Raw genomic sequence first — 21,874 nt, forward strand, 5'->3', positions numbered from 1 at the left:
TCTTGCATTCCACATTCCCGTAACATAAGTGGCTGTGTGGTTATCAAGCAATTCAGGGAAACAACCTTGGAATGCTTAGGTTTTAAAAAGTACCCAAGGATAAAGCCTCTGAGTGTGCACGCCTGGGTAAAGACCACAGACATCCCAGCTGTGGTTGAGGTAGAGTTTTTATTTCTTGCTTATTTAGTGGTTTGGAGGTTTTAGAAGAAGTCTCACACTCACTAAACGTGGACTGCAGTACTTGGAGGCAACATAGCAACAGCCCCTGGGTACACAGGTATTTCTGAGCAAATCCTGATTCAACATGAAACTGCAGTATACCTTCTTTGTTGCAAAAAAAAACTTGTGACATATCATAGACAATTTAATCTCCTAGGAGAATAACTACTTTAGACATTGTTTTTGGGGCTTTTTGGGCTTTTTTTTTTTTTAAATGGAGAGATAGGACAGGGGTTAGAGTCAGAAATCAGAGAGAGTAGGGAATGACATGCGGGAATGGAGCCACAGGTGGGATTCGAACCTGGGCCGCCCGCTTGGAGGAGAAAAGCCTCCATACGCGCGCACACCAAGCACCGTGCCACCAGTGCCCCTACTTAATTTTTTGATTTATCAATCACTCAATTTATATTGTATAGCGCCAATTCATAACAAATGTTATCTCAAGAAACTTTACAAAAAGCATGTAAAATACCTTCCTCTTTATTATTATCTATAAAAACCCAACATTATCCATCATGAGCAATTAGCAACATTTAACAAAGTTACAGAAACCTCAAACCAGAGTCATGATGAACAGCCTTCTGCTGAACTGTGTTGGGCTTATACAATGGGATAGAGGGAGATGCAGGAAGAAGGATAGTGACAAAGAGAGCAACAACAACAACAATGGATAAGATTTACAGCTACAATGTCAGTAATAATGGTAAAAGTATGTGTATTTTCAGTAACAATGAAGTATGTTGATATAAATATTTATATTAATTATAATAGATGTAAGGCTGATATCAATAGTTGTAGCTCTTAGATTCACCTTAATAGTTCATATGTACCTACCTGAAGGCTACCTGTGTGAATTCTACATCAACAAACTTTGGGTTGAACTTCTGAGCAACATTGGTGATGTTGCTCCATTGATGGAACTATTTTTCATTTGGTCATACCATAATGGCCATAATGAATGTTATCTCAAGTGTTTATCAAGCACCAACAGCCTGTCAAGGTTTTCAAGGAAACTATATATACTGGATTGCTTAGCTAGTATGTTTCAGATACAGTTTGTAAGCATTAAGTCCACCGACTATGGAAATACCAACACTGTTCCTTAAAGTGCCACTATGTATCTTTGAGTTAAATGTCTTAACACATATGGATGCATTGTGTGTACAGGTCAGAATTTTAATCAGTCCCGTAACTCTGTTTTGCCTTCAAATATTTGCAAAACTAACATCGCCCTTTTCAGACATTAGCATTTAACTTGCAAAACTACTGTTCAATAAAAAAAGAGTCTCTGTTTTGTTTTTCACCGTCTAGACAGCGGTTTACACATCGAGCATAATGATCGTTGCTTCCAGGAATGTACTTCTGACTTTGCTGTCTCAAATACCCTGAGTGTCATATGATTTACAGCCTGTCAAGTCTTATTTGTCTTACATTTTAAAAACAGATATCAGTGTGCCTGTTTCTTGCAATGGAAACACATTTATATATTTGCTTCATCACTAATGTTATAGGGTGCAGGATTGCATTTTCTTGCAGTTATATTTTCTGATCTCAGAGGAGATACTATAGCTATTGTATGTTTTTTTTTTCATGTAAACTGATGACACAAAGTGAAAACAGTCTGTTCCAGTGAAGCATTTCATAACCTCTGTATTCCAGTAATTCGATAAAGAACTCAACAGCTACAGAAACATCTCCAGTAAACATCTTTGGCTGTGTGTGTGCATGTGTGTGTGTGTGTGTGTGCGTGTGTGTGTGTGTCAGATGCTCTTTGTAGCCTTCAATACCATATGTTTCCTGTTTTTGCACCTTTTTTGGTCTAACTAACCGCACATCTTTCAGACAGCTTGCTCTCATATGCACACACACAGGACACAAAATAATTTATGATTCACAGACAAACCACAGTCTACACACCTTCCTGCTCCGAGCAGTCACTGGGTTAAATATGTCACTGTGAAATGTTGTTTTCCAGGAGCTGTTATTTCCTTCTCTCATGTTGGCTTTTTGATTCACCGTGTTACCTCAAATATATTCCAAGACATAGTTGAGTGTGTCTTTTTGAGGTGACACATAAATGGGATGAAGTGTTTCTTTTGAATGATGTGGTGGGTAACTGCATGTAGGGTATTTAGAAGCTGGCTAACCAAGGAATCAGTGTGATCACATGTTGACATGGGGAGGTGATCTGTCAGAGGGCTAGAGCTGAACAAATCTTTTTGAATGAATGAAGTTCTTATCCGTCTGTCTTGCACACCTATGCCCAGCCTACAAGATTCCCATCAAGGTCCAGAGTACAACAAATCATTTTTCATACAGCAAAGTAAATAGAAAACAACTTTATTACCCTGAAGAAACCAAATCTTAAGACCATTGAGTAATACCCAATGCATAAATCACTGAATAAAATGTACTAGTACTAAGAAGTTCAAATAACATTTACAAACTCATCAATGCATTGAAATGGATAACCTGTTGTTAGGACAAGATCAATCAAACTTTATTTTTTATAGCACCTGTCACCTTTCAGACAAATTCAATTGCAGTTCAAAGTGATTTACAAAAGAGCGGAAAATTGATTGACAAGAGGTAGTTAGTAAAAATCACTTTTTTATGCACAACAATTAGAATTTAATTCAGTAACAATAAATCAAATTCAGAATACTTTTTATTGCCAAGTTCATTAACACATACAAGGGAATCTGACTTGGTGTTTTGGTTGAAATTGATTATCTACGTGGGTCATCAAGTCAACATCAAGTCAACATGCAGGAATGAAAGGTGTGCAGCATACAACATGATTCTTAATCATTTTGCCTTTTTTTAATTCTCTCATTTAACTGATTTAATTTTCTCTGTAACTTTGCAGGTGCAGTGAATTACTTTTTACATCATGCTAAAACTGGATGAGAAAATCATAATTCAACAGCAAATCATACATCGATACAGAAAGACAGAATTAACAGGACAATCCTTTTCGCAGCCCGTCAGTTTTTCCGTAGCTCCACAGTGAAAAGTTTCACCTTTGGAGTTTCATGCTTCCTCCTGCAGATTGTGCTGCTGAACAGGCGTCCTCACTGACCTGCAGCTGAGTCACGCAGTCACCACGAGATCACTGGCAGTGTTGCCATCTGCAAGTGTTGCCAACTCTGTTACAGACGCAGAGCAGAGAAACACACTGCTGTCAGGAACTGAAACCTGTGTGGAAGGCAGCAGGTAATTATGTCGCCATTATTTCCTCACAGCACGCGGGAGGACCAGAGTGCACGGTTCTATGTTCTCTCTGCATCCCTCCCAGTTTGTAAAACTACAATAACCCCCAGATCTGATACACACATTCCTTTAAGTCTCTAGGATTCATTTAGTACATTTAAATGTAGTACATTTAAATGCAATAAAACTGTGCTACTCATGTGTAGAGAAAAAATAGTGCAGATGTTGAATCCCTGTTCATTTTGAGAGGACTTAGTACCAGTCACCTAGAGCACGTTTATTCTGTGAGTCAAACACATCTATTTGACCAATATCATTTGTTTGGGTATATCTGAAAAACATTTGAGTGTGGGTCATTTTAGGACAAGGTGAAATAATCATTAATGCGGAGCAAGATTGTTTTTTGATCTATAGTTTTCATTTAACAACATGACTTTTTATAGGGGGTATGTTCATTGGCTGTGATCCCTTTGAGCAGTGGTTCCAAACCTTTTACTTAGAGTACCCCCCCCCCCCCCCCCTACTTATAAGAAAAGAGTTATACAGAAAATGAACAAAGATTTTATGTTATTTTTTTATATTATGAAATCAGAATATGCCTACACACTTTTTCTTACCAAAAGACCTTTGTATAAAGTTCCCGTCAGTGCACACAGAGCCTCCCGCCCCCACTTATACCTTTGGTCGGGAACCAATGCCTCTGAGTGACGGGTGCATACTGCAGGCTTTGTGTTAGCCATCAACTCATACAATTCAGTCACTGAAATTAATCTCACGTCCATGTAGGGTTTCTTTGCGGTTTATGACACAAACTGGCCAAGAAGTCTTGGCTAAAGCTTTTTCAGTGAAAGAAATGATAGTATTGTGGTATTTAAATTTTGCAATAAGTGACATGTATACTGCCCTCAGCATGCCTGGCTTGTTAGCTCATTCAGTTTAAATCATTGATTCATTTGTTTGCAAATACAAAAGAGTCAGGATCGATGTTGGCTTTTCCCCACAGAGATAACAGTTGTATACAAGTTACGTAGCACTCGGTCACCCAACGCTCTCTCACCAGAGATTCTTGCATGTTAGTGGGGCAACGTTGAAAGAGCTCTTAGCTTCTGTATTCTGATGAATAAACAGCTGGATTCAGCCTCCATGACTTATACAGTAACTAATGCTGTAGAAAACAAGAGGGTGAAGCGGCTCATTCGCCTGCTAATGGATTAACCACAGGTGTAGACTGTTTAGCTCTGATATCTTCCTGATCCCTACCTCAGCTCCTCTCTGTGTCACTTCTGTATCCAGAACCCCCCTCCCCCCTCCCCCCACCATGGTGGTGGCCAGTTGCCGATTTCTAGGCTTCATATGCACATTTGAGACTTCAAAGAGTGACGTCACTGTGGCAATGTTAACAGGGTGCACAGTGTATGATTTATGTATGAAGTTATGTGTCGCAGCATGTTTTTAATATCTAGCCAATGTTAAGCAGTAATGGGATGATGTGATGAATTGATGTAGGAGAGTGTGAAGAAGGGTTTGGAGACGGGCATGTAAGGTTAGTCGAGTGAAGAAATTGAATTTCCTGTTGATATAAGTGGAATCAAACCACATGGAATGAACAGGAATCGTGCTTGCTTTGCCACTCATAGCTATGACTCAACATCCACTAAACTGCTATCCAATTATATGAGGTGTGTGTGTGCGTGCGTGCAAGAGAAGATCCAGCAGTTTCACAAAGCACACCCAAATATGTCGCTTGGGCAAAGCTCTTAATCTTATTTAAATGTGACTCAAATCTGTGTTTTTCTGTCTTGTTGTTTGCAGTGTTTTTTTTTAGCAGGTGTTTGCTGTGTTGTTTGTGTGTATGTCTGTATGGCCCTATGTGTGTTTAGTGTGTTTATGTATGCATACTCTGTTTGCTACAAGAGAGGGAAAGAAAGAGTGTGTGTGTATGTGCTCGTGCGTGTGTGTAGGTAAGCTCTTTAAGCTTGTGCACCAGGTAATTCAGGTAATTGAATAGCCTGTAAGAATAAAGTGCGCCATGAGGTTCCCGCACTGCCAGAACAAACTCTTTTACTGCTAATGCCTTCCTACACACACACACACACACACACACACACACACACACACACACACACACACACACACACATTCACACGGACACAGCAGTGAATCAGCTCCATCAAATTAAAGTGACTCCAGCACCTCAGGGCTCGTGTTATTTGTTTCTTCCTGCACCGTCTCTCTTCCTTTCTTCCTCTGATCCCTATGCCCTGCTCTCTCTCTCTCTCTCTCTCTCTCTCTCTCTCTCTCTCTCTCTCTCTCTCTCAATATAATGCTGCTATAAGAGCAATTTCCCAAAACGTGACTTTCAGAAACTGTGATAAACATTTTTGAAGTCATGTGAAACACGAATTTTCGGCAGTGTTGCATGCATCCATGGGGCCATAAATACAACGCACAACACAATTACTAAACTTTACCGTCAGTTGGAATAAACAGTAGCATTTCACTGCAGTATTTCTCAAAGAATTGTAGTTGCTGCTTGAATCATTATGTCAAGAAATTCACACAGAAAGACAAACAGCTCAGTTCTCGACTTGCACTCACAGTTAATCATTTATTTAATGGAACCGCTTGGATCCGAGAATGTCATTTTTATTGGACTATTTTAAATGTGCGAGTGAAGGCCTGCATCTACCACTGTCCCTTTTCTCCTTATGTCTGCAGATTCCTCACATACGGTCTCTTTCCATTATTCAAAAGAAATATCTAATATTCATACCTAAATGAAAGCTGTTCTATAATGTAGTGTGAAAGAGGGGGAAGATGGGAGCAAGGGACAAGGAGGTGGGGGGGGGGGGGTGCTGAAGGTCGGGAAGGACCGAGAAATGATGGTGTGTGTGGATGTGTTCGAGTGAGTAACGAAAAGAAGAGAAGAAAAGAAAACTGTGGAAGAATCAGTCAAAGGGAAAGTAAAAGATGGTGATGTAAAATTTTCACCCACACATTTATAAACAAACTCCACACATCTGAGATTCAGGCAGACGAGGCAATGAGAGGAGTTATGGAGCAAAAAAAAAAAAGTATTCTGTGGATGGAAAAGTTGAATGCTGAACTAAACCATCTATGTGTGACGCGGGGCAGCGCTGTCCCGCTCCATCGTGTCTTAGTTGTGGATCATATTCTCACAATTCTTTCCTACACGCCTCAATGACTTCATCAGGTCGCCTCCACCTCCTCATCATCTGTCTGTGTGTCGATTTTCCACGTCTGTCTGTGTCTCAACACCCCTTCTCTCTGTCTTAAGGCTCTCTTTTTCTGTCTCTGTGTGTTTGCTTCTCTCTATTAATTCACTTCATTTGTCTCCCCCAACTCCGTCTGTCAAGCACCATCTTTCTCTGTCAAGTTCAACACCTTCTCAAATTGTCTGTTTGTCGTTTTAGTCAGTTCATCAACCCTGTCCGTCCTAACCTCTGTCCGGGCTGATTAACTGTGATGAGCCTCCACCCTTAGTTATATCATCTTTGCTTTGTATTCTCTTGCCTATATTTCACTACAAAAATATTCCTGCCTCACTTTTTGATGGGACAACATGTTGTTAGGGCAGTAAAGTACAACCACACCTCATTTGAACACCAATTCAGCAACTATACTTCTCAGTCTATAATGTAAAAAAACAAGAGAAAGTGTGTAGGCTGTCAACTTAAAGACTGGGAGAGTCGACATGCGTTATCTTTGTCATTAGCTACTTCACCATTATTTCCTGGCTATGAACTGGGCCTTTTATTTTCTAAAACAAAGCATGCAGTTATAGAGTTGGGTATCCAGAAGGCAGAGGTCTTCTGAATGAGTTTTAGAAAACAGCATTGGTTAGTCTTGACCAAGACCAAGAACAAAAAGTCTTGCCACATTAGTCCCTTAATGTTCAAGATTTTTTAGTTTCTTTAAACTTGCACGGCCACTTTGGTGCAGCTAGAGAAGCTGTTACTACAAGATTAACATATTATCGGATAATGTGTAAATATTGTGGGGGATGACATACAAAGGGTTAAGGTCAGATTAAAACCAATGGCTGCTGGGATGACCACTATAACCTCTGTACATAACCATACGCGAGCAACATTACCCCCTATAGGCTCTCCGGCACCCCGAGATATGGATTTGTTATTTTTGAACTGTTATCAGACAGCCTTCATACCTTTAGCAGACATGGAAGATCATTAGTATTTTTTCGGCATCCATAGTTTCAGATGATCAGGTCGGTGTTTCCATTGTGATTGAAGCTTTCTCCTCTAATTCATGATTCCTTAGCACTAGTTCTTTGTTTTTATGTCCACAGCCAAGTTGCTTACTTTTCGCATGTGTGGTTAAATTCACATTAGAGAAAAGTAGGATTGATAGAGAGTTTTGAAAATACTTTAAGGAGAACGGGGAGAACTGGAAGGTATTATGTATGCTAAAAGCTGCCCCAACCAGAACTGACAGTCCCTTGTTCCTAAATACAGTATGCAGCATCAAAGAGCAGGCATAGTGGGAAATGACAAATGGGATATAAAATATATAAGAAGATAGAGGCAGACAGCAGAGAGATATAAAGACAGGGGTTTGAATAAAGGTTCTCAGATGTTTCCCTCCATCTTTTATGGTTTCATTTCCTGCTTTCCTGGGTAACAGCAGGGTGGTGATGGTCCTGATAAAAAAGACAAAAGAAAGCATCGTGGGTCAGGAACGATGAGAGAAATAGAGGAAAAGTCAATAAAAAGAATGTCAAACATTCACGTGGGGTACGAGTGAGAGAGTAGAGACTGATGGGATGTTAAAAATACAGCTGGAAACACAGAATCAGGTTAAAAGGGCCTCATTATTTATACTGATGTGTATGTTTGTGAGCGTGGGTGTTTTCATTTAAAATGAATGCATGATGCAAAAAAAAGATACAGAAGACAATTTTCTAACCTGTAAATCAAATAAATTGACACTTTGTATGTCTGTGTTTGTGTATTTGTAAAGTAAAAGATGATGCGAAAACATTTTGGAGGAATTATGGCTACAAATTCTCTCCGACTATCTCTCTCTCTCTTTCTCTCTGTCTCTCTCTCTTTCTCTGACTGATCTGTCTTTCCCTAAAGGCTTTCTCTCTCTATTTACCTCACAACTTCACTCATAGTCTTAATTATTTTCACTCTGTGTTTTCCTCATTGATCTTTTACTTTTGCTTAAAAAAAGGCTAAAATCTGTTGTTTACTGTTCATTTCTCACTTTTCTTACAAAAGCTCTAAAACAAGTCCGACATGGAATTGATTCACAAAAGGATAAATAAGGATAAAAATGGATGGATATATGGTTTTGTGACTGGGTTAGTAGCCTGTGTAATATGACTGGCTGCTTGTATGTGAGTGTGGTGCGTAGCAATACTGGCACAGGACGGGTTACCACAGCAACGACTCGGACAGGAAGCAGCCTTGAGAGATGTAGAAAAGGACAGAGGGAACACGAATGAAATGAAAAATACGATGAAAACGTCTAGTTTGATCAGTTTTTTCAATTCTTGTACATCTCTATTTCATGTGCGAGTTTGAATGATTTCAGAGCCTCTAACATTTAATAGGGGTCACTATGCACAATATAACAATTTAAAAAGTCAAATATTTGTGGATGTCTTGATACATCCAACTTTGCACTGAGAAATGGGTGCAGAGAAATGGGTCAGCTAAAATCTGCTGTTAAAGTAAAATAAACTTAGGTTTAATGGATGTTTTCTACATTGTCGTGTTAGTGGGATGTCTTTTTCGTGAAGGTCCCAACACTTTGGTCTTAACTGCTTTATCATTACAGATTTTGTTTTTTATTTTTTTCTTCCCATGACTTTTCCACAAAGGGCCACTCTAGAGGGCTCACACTTGCATTGTAATGCGGTAAAGACACTCCAAACTGCTCCACCGATGGATCCAAATAACTTGTTCTTCACAATAAGTTGCATTTTGCACCAGCATTAGGTAACAATGGTGTTTACACAAATCCTTGCAGATGACACTTTCATTAGCCTCATCTCTACTTTGGTTGTATAGGACAGTCATCGAATAGCATGTTACCATTGTAAAATAAGATGTGGAACATGGTCTATATGAATATGTTTACATGCTGAGGAAAGCTTTTAGCCCAAAGCACTTCTATACCTAAGTACACACATGACGCACTCTGCCATCCATGCATCCATCAGTAATGTTAACCCACACATGTCTGAAAAATTTATATCCATCCAATCTAAATCATTCCTCACATGGGATGTAAAAACGTATCAATGTATAACGTATGTATCAATGCCCATATTTCTGCCCAACCACCACCACCCCCACCACCAATTTATACAGATGTATTTTTCTCACTGATGGCTTTTGTCCAGTTTGAAATAACTACCAAGCCAGATCTTAACATTGAGTATCATTTTCCTGTGCCAGAGGCAGTTAATGGACCAAACATTGGCAACTTGCATGGGTGAACCTGACAGAATACAGTTGCGTGTTGTTGTTGCTCTGGTGGTCTTTATCCATATTTTTCTTTAAGCATCTCCCTCTATCCCATTTTCCCAGCTGGACACACTTTCGGCAGATGGCTGTCCAACATGAGTCTGGTTCTGCTCGAGGTTTCTGCTTGTGAAAAGGAACGTTTTTCTTACCACTTTAATTTAGCTAAATGTTGCTTAGTGCTGTTGGATTAATGTTAAGTCTTTTAGGGTATTTTATCTGCTCTTTTGTGAAATGTCTTTAGATAACATTTTGTAATGAATTGGCACTATACAACTAAAAAACTGATTAATTGAATGATTAATTGACAAAAGTCTAGCCAGGCAATCTGTGCCCCAAATCAGCGTGTTTATTTAGTTTATGCTACGACTTCTCCACCCATTCCTGTCACAGCACTGTGTTCACTAAAGATGGATATAAACTGAAAAACCATTCATAACATGCACATACACTTAGACTGAAAGTCAAAGTAAAAACAGGCTATAAAGTATAATTATCAGGCCACCTTAACCTTCATGTTGGTGTGTAATTTAATGTAACACTAAAAAGACAGAAGAGTGTAAAACCATTGTGAAGAGGATTTTTAATGGATGGATAATGATCAAACAGAAAATGTCAGTTTAAAAATGTGTTTTGAGATGAGATTTAAAACTGTGTTGACATTTTGATTGTCACAATAAATGACCTCTTCTGATCTGACTACTTAGGTGTGTCTTTAAAGCACATTTGTGGATTCCACTGTCACCTGTGTGCTCAGTGTTATGTAGTTGAATCTGTGTTACAGCAGCAGAGCGGTGTCACTGTTCTGTCCAAACACCTTTTTCACTTTTTTCTTTTTGCTCTCTCTCTGTTTATACCGAGATATTTCCCTCTTAGTTACTCCAAAGAGTTATTTTCCCAATGTGACATATCTACTAATGCACAAGACATTCCCCATTACACTCTACTGGTGATCAAACAAACAATATTTACATATCATTCACAGACTTTACAGTCAAATAGCTGATGAAAAGCATTGTTGAAAAAGCACTGGAGGCAGCGATGCTAGAAACACTTTATTCATCAAGAACAACCAGCTGGTGTGTATAATAAAACAAAAGAACAAGACACAATAAATTATTGAAGTAAAGCATGAAGTTTTGTCAGGAATATTGTTCTGAACACAGCGAAGCAGGCCTTTGTTAAGACTAACACCAACAACTTTTGTCTGAGTACAAAGCATGGCTGAATAAACCCAGTAACCCCCAGGATCAGAAGTGAACACATCTCACTGAAACAATGACAATTTATCAAAGGTCCAAAATGTGGTTTTGATGTTAATTTGAAGTGAATGACCCCCTCCCCCCCTCCCAAAAAAGAAAATCTGAAAACTAACAAAATCGGCTTTATAGGTGGGACATTGAAGTACATGTGGTTATAGTGAATAGAACTGGCAGGGAAAACATAACAGTGATGAGGAAAAAGAGGAATGTCACTTTGGAGCACGCAACAATGGAATGTGCTGATAACACGAACAAAACTGGCAGACACAGGATACACACACACACACACACACACACACACACACACACACACGTCTTCTTATGGCAGCAGAAGTCATAAAAAGCTCTTACTGTATCTACACAATTTGCAGTAAAGTTTATACGTATTACTATAGTATCATCTGTGAAATTGTTTGTGCTGTATGATTATCGTTGTGTCTCAAAATGGAAAAACAGGGAATGATAACAAAACAGAAAGCAAAAGCTTGAAAGAAAATTGAGGGCTGCCATCTTTGACAGACAACAACCGCTCTACACATCTGTGTGTGTGTGTGTGTGTGTGTGTGTGTTCATGTTTGGAAATTATAGGCATAAATCACATGGAATGTCATCACTGCACGAACTCACAATCTGCTAATATCTAAGAGTGCGTTTTACTCTACGCACCTGTCAAATAACAGCCTTGACGTTATAGTACACACACCCACATGAAAGCGCTAGCGGCACAAAGCTGATCTGGTTTCACCGTGACGATGAAATCGTCTCAGTGTCCACTCGTTCTTTGTTTCGTCTATCTTAAGAACAAAAGTAGTGTGTAAAATCCCATTTTCTCTGTGTAAATCCAGCCTGCAAGCCTGCCTGAGCGTGTGACGGGGGAGACTCATGGGAGGCGATGATGACGGGGAGATGACAGATGACAGTGTCTTTCATTTCTAACAGCTGGGTCATGTGTGTGGAGATGATAAGCAGTGAGTTTGAAATCGCCCTCTGTTGCTTTGATACACTTGCTACCTACACACACACATGCACACACACACACACACACACACACACTTTCATGCACAGTCACATGCTTGTATGTGCTGCCAGCTCTCACCCCCAACCCCTTATACAAAAGACTTCTTCCTGAACACACACACATGCGCACACACACACACACACACACACACACACACACACACACACACACACACACACACAAACATACCTGAGTATCAGTTGTATTTCATCAGAGACTAAAAACATCACCCTTATTCCTACAGATCTCTTTTAAGATGTAATGCTGTTGAAGACAGAGTCATTCAGACTGAGTTTCATATAAACATTTTCATGAGGAAAAAAACATGGTGACTAAGAATCAGGCTTGCTGAATTCATGAACATGCTGATTGAAACCGTTGAAGTAGCTGCAATCTTTCATGTGCTGGATCCTGAAAGTGGGTCCTCTCGCCGCTCTCATCTAGGAGTGCTGGTAATCTACAAACAGTCGGCTTGATTGTCCCTTTTCTGTCAGCCGCCCGTGCTTCCCTAAAAGAACTCTCTCTCTCTCTCTCTCTCTTTCCGAGTGGAGTCTCCCACTTTCCCTTTTATGTATTTAGGGTGTAAGGATCACAGTTTAATCCGTGTTCACAGAATCCCGGTTAGTAGTTGGAATTCCAGAAATGTTCCAAAATATTTGGACCGATCGAGCTGCCTGGTCTGAGGATTCTTTGATGTGTTTGAGAGCCAGTGATGAAGGGCAAGGGAGAAAGAAAGAGAGAGGAAGACAGACTCAGTGAGCAAGAAAGAAAAAGAGCGGCAAGCGTATGGATGGAAGGAAGCACAAAGGGAAGTGTAGGTGTATGCCGACAGGATTGCCAAAGAAAGAAGGAAAGCTGTGGAAATAAAGGGCATAAGAAACAAAAGAGAATGTGGACCCGGAGTGATTGTGTGTGCAGTGACGGTTCAAGTCATTCGAGGCCTCAGGCAAAGATTAATATGAGGACCTTCCAAATTTTGCTAAGAGCAATTATAGCTAGAGAACAAAACATTTTGAGGCATCTATTTTCAGGTAACAACACAGAATTACAGAACAGAGACAAATGTTCAGTATTACTATAAATATATATGTGTTCTATAAAGTAACACACACACAGTATCACTCATTACCTCTTAAAAGAGTAACAACACAACATTATTGGTGTATTATCAGCCCTCCTGCCTCAAATCATATTTTCTTATTGATTGCTTGCCATTTTACCAAAAAGTAATCCCTTAATTTATTTATTTGAAATGTTTTACAGCCTTCAGATCTACTTTACTACAATTTGCAATTTGGATATGAAGACATTTGATTCCTTTTATGCATGAAAAAGCATGTTATGATCGCAATGTAGTGTTGTGCTAATAAAACAATATCACCTACTACTATATGAAGAGAAACGTGCATCTTATCAGTGGACATTTTTAGAGAAGTTACTTCAGGGTCTAACTTCTTAATCTTAACCTACTACTATTTTTGGACCAATCAAAATATACTGAGTTTTTTTTTTTACCACAAGATAATTACCCTTCCACATGTCACTTCTACTCCTGTGCTAACTAGTGTCGGGGCATACGTGTGAGATGTTAAGCGGTGTGAGAGAGAGAGAGAGTGAGTGAGTGAGAGGGAGCAGCGAAGTGATGCTGAATGAGAGGAGGAGAGGAAAAGAGGCAGCGAAGTAGACAGCCCTGCAGTAGATTTTTCATTTTACTTTATATTCCGAGCGAAATCAAAACATTCAGGGCTCACGCTTTTTCCCCCTTGGAAGTTGGCATCTTGGGCCACCATATATCGCACACACCTTGAGGTCCCTTGGTTCATGAGGCAATTGGCAGCCTTTGCCTAATGGTAAAACCGTCAACAGTTTGTGATGTGTGTTAGTGTGCAATTCAGAGCCAGTGGGTTGTGGTTAGCCTCTTAATTATATCATGTTTATTATGATGTGTGCTGCTGCCCTGTTGGCCAGGTCACCCTTGGGATAAGGATCTTGATCTCAAAGGGTTAATTACCTGGTTAAATTACAGTACACAAATCCTGACTTCACATCAAGATGAAGTTTTACTTTGGTTTAGGCTTCCCCCCTCTCTCTCTCTCTCTCTCTCTCTCTCTCTCTCCTTCTGTCTCACATTCGCTCATCTCAGCACGCTCCTGGCAGTAGACGTGCCTGAAGTTTCTAGAAACAGTCTTATCACAACACAAAGACACTCAAACACAAGAACATGAAATAGGAATAAAAACAGTTCACAGAGTGGTTTGAGCAATTTCAAATCCATTTCATCTAGTTGGCACCCACACAAATATTACATTTCTGGAGAGAAAGAACACTTTATGATGCTCAAGTGAATTAAATTGTTTGAGGAAGATTTAGACTTCAAATTGCAGGAAACTTAAATAAAAAATGTGTCTGGCTGAAAACATTTACCCATTTCAAAATGGGCCTGTATAGATAGGAAGGTTCTTATAAGTGTTGTTGGTATGATGCAGGGTTGTAGTTTGTCTGTTGATAGACACTTTCTTCTTTGCTGCACATGTTGATGCGGTGCTTTTTTAATATTAAGTCTTTTGCAAAATCAAAAAGGGGATAACTTTTCCAACAGTTCCAGATACAAGTGTCGGTCTGAGTGTCTCAGCGAGGGGGCTGAGAGGGACACGCACACTCACACTTCTCATGGTGTGTGAGGAAGATCTCATCGATGACCCAGCGCACCTGCGACCTCTGATGGCGCTGATACAGGGTGACCTCTGGGGCATATTTCAGCACCTAAAGGAGAGAGGGAATAACACAGAGAGGATGAAGTAAGTATGATTCATTGTTGCCGACATTGTCTCTAGGTGCCAGCTCATTGGCACCTAGAAGAGAGGGAGGGACATAGGGTGAAGGGAAATGTTGAGAAATGAATGAGAAGGTCGTGAAAATGTCCTTTTTAAGAACATAATTTGTGATTGTGATTGTAAAGCATTGTAGGAGTTCAGCAAATAAATAGGAACATTTTAGGCAAAAAATAAATAAAGCAAGTTGAAGGTGTCAAAAATAATTAGCAAACGCCAATCTCCAAGAAAGTTCTTTGAAACATTGTATCAGATTATATCAGGGCTGAACAAACATGAATTTAAGTATTATTTAACATTGATTGATCATTTTTTTCTTGTATGTTGTATGTATGTCAGGCCTTTAAAGGAAATGAAGACAATCCACCATTACAGATAGAGATGGGACAGATCTGATCTTATATTGGTATTGGGTCTGATATTTATGTAATCTACATATCGGATATCCGATCTACGCTACTGATCAACAAAGATTGTTGGGCACTTTAAACATCCTCAGCTCGCACTGTCTCACTTTAAAGAAATTCCGACTGAACTGTTAGAAGTGACCACAAATCATCTCCGTCAATACGTTCAGACGAGACGGAACAGCTCCTTCTATAAGATCAAAAGTTCAATTCTTACACTTCAGTTTAAAAGATTTAATTTGAAAACCTGACAGTTGTTGCTGCTTGCTGTTTGTATGTGAAGCCAGCACAAAGTTCAGATACATTTCTTTGGAATAATTTTGATTTGTATGCATTTTCATTGGATACATTTTTTTGCTCTTACAACAAGAAATGTAATGCTAGGTTTACTACAGCTTTGTGTAACCTTACACATAATACCAACAACAACAATAAAATGATTAAGCATGACTTTAAAAAGTATCGGTATCTGTACAAATGTATCCAGATAGTGTGTCCAAGACAGCTTACAAGGCTGTGTCACTGATTCCATTCAAATGGACATAAAGTTGACTAAAAGGTGAGACTAACTCAGTATTTTTCTTTACCTGACTTTTTCTTGTTTTTGTTTTGCAGATTACCACGCTGTGCAGAGGTAACACTTCTTGTGATGTGAAAATGGACAAATTGTTCCAAAACTGATTCAGTGAATTTCTTTCTACTGAACTCAGCGGAAGCGAGGCTGCCGAAGATTTATGTGAGGACTTCCCGGCAATGAAACAATGCTGTGAATAATGAAGTGTTTTTTTAGAAGTTTAGTCAGTGGAGGAAGCAGTCACAAGTTAAGAATACCTGCACAGAAAGGAGGGGAAGGAGGGTGAAAAATATTCCATCAACACAAAAACACCCAGAGGGTGCCAACAACACGCTCATGAGAACTCACATGCAGGACGCATACATGCAAACACAGACACACCTCATTCATGCTCTTCTAGACACTGACATACACACACATAGAACAATTACAATCCAAATCCCACTTTTGTCTAAATTTCCATTGTATGATTTTTAAAAGAGAGAGAGAAACAGAGAGAGAGCCCCGCAGACCGTTTTTCAATAATGAAGCTAAACAAGAACAAAGACACAAAGAGATGGAGGGAGAAGAGAGAGAGAAAAGAATGAATGACAGGCTTAAACAAGAATGGTGCATTGCGAAGGGATAAATTGAAAATGGGAATTGGGAGGAATGGAAGAATGATGGAAGCCCACAGAGGGAAAGAGAGTGAAAGAGAGTGAAATGGAGAGAAAGAGAGAGAGAGAGAGATGGAATACTAACAAAGAACTTAGAGATGTGGAGAGATTGGAAAGAGAAGACTGGGCAGACATGGAATAGGATGGAGGAGAGATGCAGGAGGTGAAGAGTGAGGCTGCTGGTGCATTGCTGCTTCATTGTTGATGCAGCACCTGGCTCTGCACACCTCTCTCTCTCTCTCTCTCTCTCTCTCTCTCTCTCTCTCTCTCTCTCTCTCTCTCCTTCTACCTTACTCATTCATTTCATGTTCACTGTCTTTTTAAGTCCTTTCAAATACACACCATGTTCATACTGGAATGTATGGTGGTTGACAAGGGCAAATGCTGCAATGACCCTACACATTTCCTTTAGGAGAAACAAGCTGCCTTACAGCAGACCTTAAACATTCTGCAAACAAAAAAGGTGCAGCAACTAATGAGTAAATAAAAATCTTTCTATAATAACCAAACAATGCTATAACAAACAATTAATTTCCAGTCATCACAACAGAAGCTATTCAGACTTTTACAGCCTGTTTTTGGGGATGGACTTTTGTATTAGTTCTATTGCAAATCTGTATGAACATTGCAGCAGTTCTGGCCCATTTAGCCACCCTTCATATGAACATAAAATGTTCTCTTTAAATTAACCTCTGCACTTTAATACTTCAAAACAACATGTGAAACATTAGAACACACTTAACCTAGATGAATACAACACAGCAGAACTGTCATTATACTTGGCTTTTTTTTTGCTGTAAGAAAACTTATTTTGGCCTTTATTAAAAGTTTCCCAAATGCAGGGAATTGTCATGCAGTGAATCTCCTCCCTCTCAAACATTAAGCACTAAATGTCACATGAGGTTTGAAAAAAAAAGTGCATTATACATAAGAGTAGTCAGTGTATGTGTGTGCTGCATGTCTTAGTGACGATATGGTTTAACACTGTATCTTATGATTTATCATTCTTGCCAGCAATGCTTTAAACTTCCTGTTTTTCCCTTGTCTTTTTTTTCCTGTTTTCTAAGATCACTTTCTTTCTTTCTTTAGATCAAGGAGAAATGAAAGGTTTTTTATCCTACTTTCACCGGTCATGTCTTCATGTTGTAAGCCTTACCTCGTGTAGTTTGAGCGTTGACTTTGAGGCCTGACAGGTGCAGCCATTGTTCCAGTTGTTGGTCCCGCAGCCACAGTTTCCTCCACAGCGTTTGACCAGCAGACAGCGAGGGAAAAAGACGGCGTTGGTCGCTCTCAACTCCTCGCGCAGGTTTACAGAGTAGTTCCGAGGAGTGCAGCTGTAATGCTTGACGTCGTCATACAGACGGTTCAGATCCACTGGACAGTTGGAAAGATAAGTTTAAAAAAAAAAAAAGGGTTGTTATTTGTATGGATTCATGTTTTTGTTTCCTATTTGCTGAAGTGTTTTTGGACTGCATTTTACAGAGTTCACTGTGCCAGGTCTATTTATGTTTTGACTTTCATGGGACATACTTTTTTATCCATTCCAACTTAGCTATTCATTTGTTCATTTATCGTGGAATACTGATATTACCTTTTCTTTATTTTAAGCGGTGGCATCTGCTTTTGCAGAACAGTCACGTAAAGACATCACTTCCTAAGCTACTTATTGGACAGATAATATTCTTTTATAAGGACTAAGATAAAAAACAAACATATGATTGGCTTCCTAAGAGAGAAAAAGCTGTTTTGTTTTATCATTGCGGGAGGGTTTAGTATTAGTATAGTGGCTTTGATTTACGCGAAGCATACCTAATGGTGATTGAAAAAAAGAAAGAAAGATGGAGGGACTATTAAATATGAGTCCAAAAGCAACAACAACTGACTGTAGAGGAGGGATGGAGGGATGAGTGGATTATAATGGAGAGACACAAAGATGCAGAGACAGGGAGCTGAGGCCAGAAGAGGAAGCAGGGGCTTATAATTGATTGTAGATTGAAAGTATTGACTGCGTTCTTTGGTCATGTCATCACTCTGGTGAAAATTACCTTGTTTGTGCACAGTAGGCCTTTGTTCATTGGGTTGCTTCAATGGTTGAAAAACTAATTTCAGGAGAACCAAAGGGACTGTTGGAAAAGCTGATGGGAAATAAGGGATTAAAGCAGTGGTCCATAGGGGAAAACCAGGAAAGCTGGAATCAGTAGCTTGATTAAAATCTGTCTGTATCTCTATTAATCTACTAGTATTGGCATCAGACCACTGACTGACCTCAACTTCATTGTGACCCAGCACAAGAGAGCCTGAAGACAAATTGTAGCAGGTGAGCTTTTATTTTGTTAAGAGATTAAAAGATGTTTTTTTGTGAATTTCTGAGGACATCAGTATGAACATGAAGGACAAATGAAAGAGTGAAGGTGACAGAGAATTGTCCTCTGTGGAACATTTCTTTGTCCTGCGAGCAAATCAGAGAAACCACAGGTGGTTGAAGGATGGAAATGAAGACAAGGAAAGGTGATGACAGAGTAACAAAATAGAAAGAAGCACCAACCACCTGCAGATTGATTGCTCTCTTCATCCGACATCACCAGCAGGATAATCATTACCTAACTGTCCCTACTAGTGGTGGTAATTGCACCAGGCAATTGAAGAAGCGACCAGTTGATTTAAATACTCAGTAACTCCAATTACGAAAAAGAAATCACTGTAAAACGCATTAAAACCTTTAAATAGGAGCAAATAATTACTGTAATTATTTCACTTGGCTGCAGTGCAGTTTAATCTGTTTGTAGTCACTGAAGAATAGAAAAGGTTATGCACTTGACACCGGCTCTACCTGTACAACTGACACCAACAGTCGTTTTATTTGAAGCTGTGTTTTCCCCTGTAATAGCTGCCTGTAAATACTGATAGATTTTATTTTTTTTAATTTCCACTCCGTCCCTGAGGACGAGAATATGAAATAAAAGACTGTTATTATTCCACTGTGACATTTAATGAACAGTGCAAGAAGAATGTATTTTAAAAAATTGGAGCATTACGCTACTTAAAATAGTGTTAAAGGCTTTATATGCGATTTTTTGATCCAGCAGATGTCGCCCTTGAGCACCAGCATGAAACCAAAACAACTCGCGGTGCATTGTTGTGTTAGCATGCTAATGCTAGCGAGCTTTATTATGCTCGTATCTTCACACTGCATGTAAATTTACCTGAAATGAGCGTGATCTAGAAACACAGTTAAGCAGTGAGTACAGTATGTTATTCTTCTTTTCTCTAGTCCCTCAATTAAACAACTTTTATACGCGAGGGGAGGGGTCGGCCTGCCGTCCCGGCAATTAACAAACTGAAGATTGGTTTCTTCTGCACTATGTGACTTAGACAGGAAAGAATGGAGTCAGACGTTGCCATATCAGGCCATTACCAAACTGTATGATGGAGGTCTGAGCCTTTTTAAACCAGATAAGGTCTGCATTGGTATAAGTCATGTCTTTCACGTCCCACTGTAACGTCAAACTGTGGTTTTATTCTTATTTGTCATTTGATAATAAAAAATAAAAAAAATAGCTGTAACAAGAGTTTGACATACTGTATGGCCCCTTAGGAATCAGTGTTAGTAGAGTGATGCATTGTGGGATTCAAGTCAAGAACTCATGTACTGTATGTCACTGTATGTCACACAGTTCCCTTCATTCAAAAACACGACACAAACAATACGTTCCAGCAAGCCCATACCCTGAGGAAGAATACATTCCCGGGCTAAAGACTGGGTTAGAGCAGCAGTTGAATCAGTTCTTACAGGAAGTCAACTCTTCTTCAACTGATACTGCCTTACAGCAATGAATACATTTATGTATTTTCTATCAGCTTGAAGGAGTGAAGAAATGAATCCCAAAGCTGTGTCAGCTGCCAGGAGACAAGCATTCCCCAAAAAAGACATCTACACTAGATGATCCAACAAAAGAGAAAAGATCGAGGTCCAGGTGAGACGACCAGCCGCTGAGCTTTAACATAAGTCAAAGGACCAAAAGAAAAATCAACATCATGTTTTATTTACTTCTTTGATGTTGCCATCACAAGCTTCTATCTAGACCCAATACAAATCAAAAGCCAAAGCGCTGAACCACAAAGCGAAGGACTCAGACTTCTAACCCGACCGAGGAGGTAGATGGTCAAGAATTGGATGAAATCAGTGAAAACAGAAAAAAGAACAAGTACTCTGGTTCATGCCAGAAATGGTAATGAAGATAAAGTGAAAAAAGGAGAAGAAGGGATTAGGTTTGAGAGATAAATGAATCAAAAGGGAAATAAACAGTATATCCATTCTACTTTACTTCTGCTGTTCACTTATAATAAACTCACTGACAGTGTATTTAACTTTAACAGACAGACTAATAATTGCAACAAATACCATCTTTAATGATAAACCATTCATCTTTAATCAAGTTAGATCAATTTGTGTCTTAAAATCACCCTAAAGCCATGTTCCGATCGTTATTTCAAACTTGTTTGGTAGAAAAAAGAAAAAAAAAGAATAGGCTGTCTTTTGTGCACACTACAATAGCCCTGTGATCAAAAATATTGGACATGCTTTAAATTGAAAATAGAAAAACAATATATTTGTAAAAGTCTACACAGTGAGATCTATTTAAAGCCCAACACAAACCCAGGTACACAAATACATTGGTAGAAATGTTTTATCTCAGTTCGCAGGTGGTTCAACAAATAAATTTGCAATAAAGATAAATGAAACTTTTTTGGGCACTGCTGGATTCTTCACTACAATGAAAATCAAAAGGCTTTTACGATCCAATACACGAATGAAGGACCTGTCAAGATCAATATCCTCTGTGAACTAAAACAGAGTAGCAGAGTGAGATCGGCGTGCATTGACATGATTTTGAGCTTTGCTGCAGCAATGCAACGATAAAGATCAGTCATGCAATAGAAATCCCCTCGGAATTGCATGTCCTTCATGATACTCTAACAATGACGAATTTGCTTGATGTGCAATAATGTGAGTAACAGAAAACAAAAGGAAGTGCTAAGGGTCAGGCGAAGCCTAATGGCATTGATAATCAATAAGCAATTGTTTGCCAACAGAAACCTTACTGTGGGGGTTATCATTGATGACACGGGGGGGGGGGGGGGGGGGCAATAAACAACAACAATAATAATAAAAGACTAA

The 21,874-nt window shown here is 39.3% G+C and overlaps 1 protein-coding gene across 2 annotated transcripts in view; it reads right to left on the reverse strand.

Annotated features, from left to right (window-relative positions):
- Positions 1–10,989: 10,989 nt before the first annotated feature.
- Positions 10,990–21,874, reverse strand: part of pdgfd (platelet derived growth factor d) — a 52,955-nt gene continuing 42,070 nt past the window's right edge. For both annotated transcript variants that reach the window (XM_061046386.1, XM_061046385.1), the window contains exons 6-8: positions 17,852–18,069; positions 12,393–14,990; positions 10,990–12,334 (exon numbers count right to left, since the gene is read on the reverse strand). In XM_061046386.1, coding sequence (XP_060902369.1) covers positions 14,856–14,990; positions 17,852–18,069 — 353 coding nt within the window. In that variant the 3' untranslated portion in view covers positions 10,990–12,334; positions 12,393–14,855. The remainder of the gene's footprint in view (positions 12,335–12,392; positions 14,991–17,851; positions 18,070–21,874) is intronic.

Source organism: Labrus mixtus, chromosome 9, assembly GCF_963584025.1.
Source record: "Labrus mixtus chromosome 9, fLabMix1.1, whole genome shotgun sequence".
In the NCBI taxonomy this organism is placed as follows: Eukaryota; Metazoa; Chordata; class Actinopteri; order Labriformes; family Labridae; genus Labrus; species Labrus mixtus.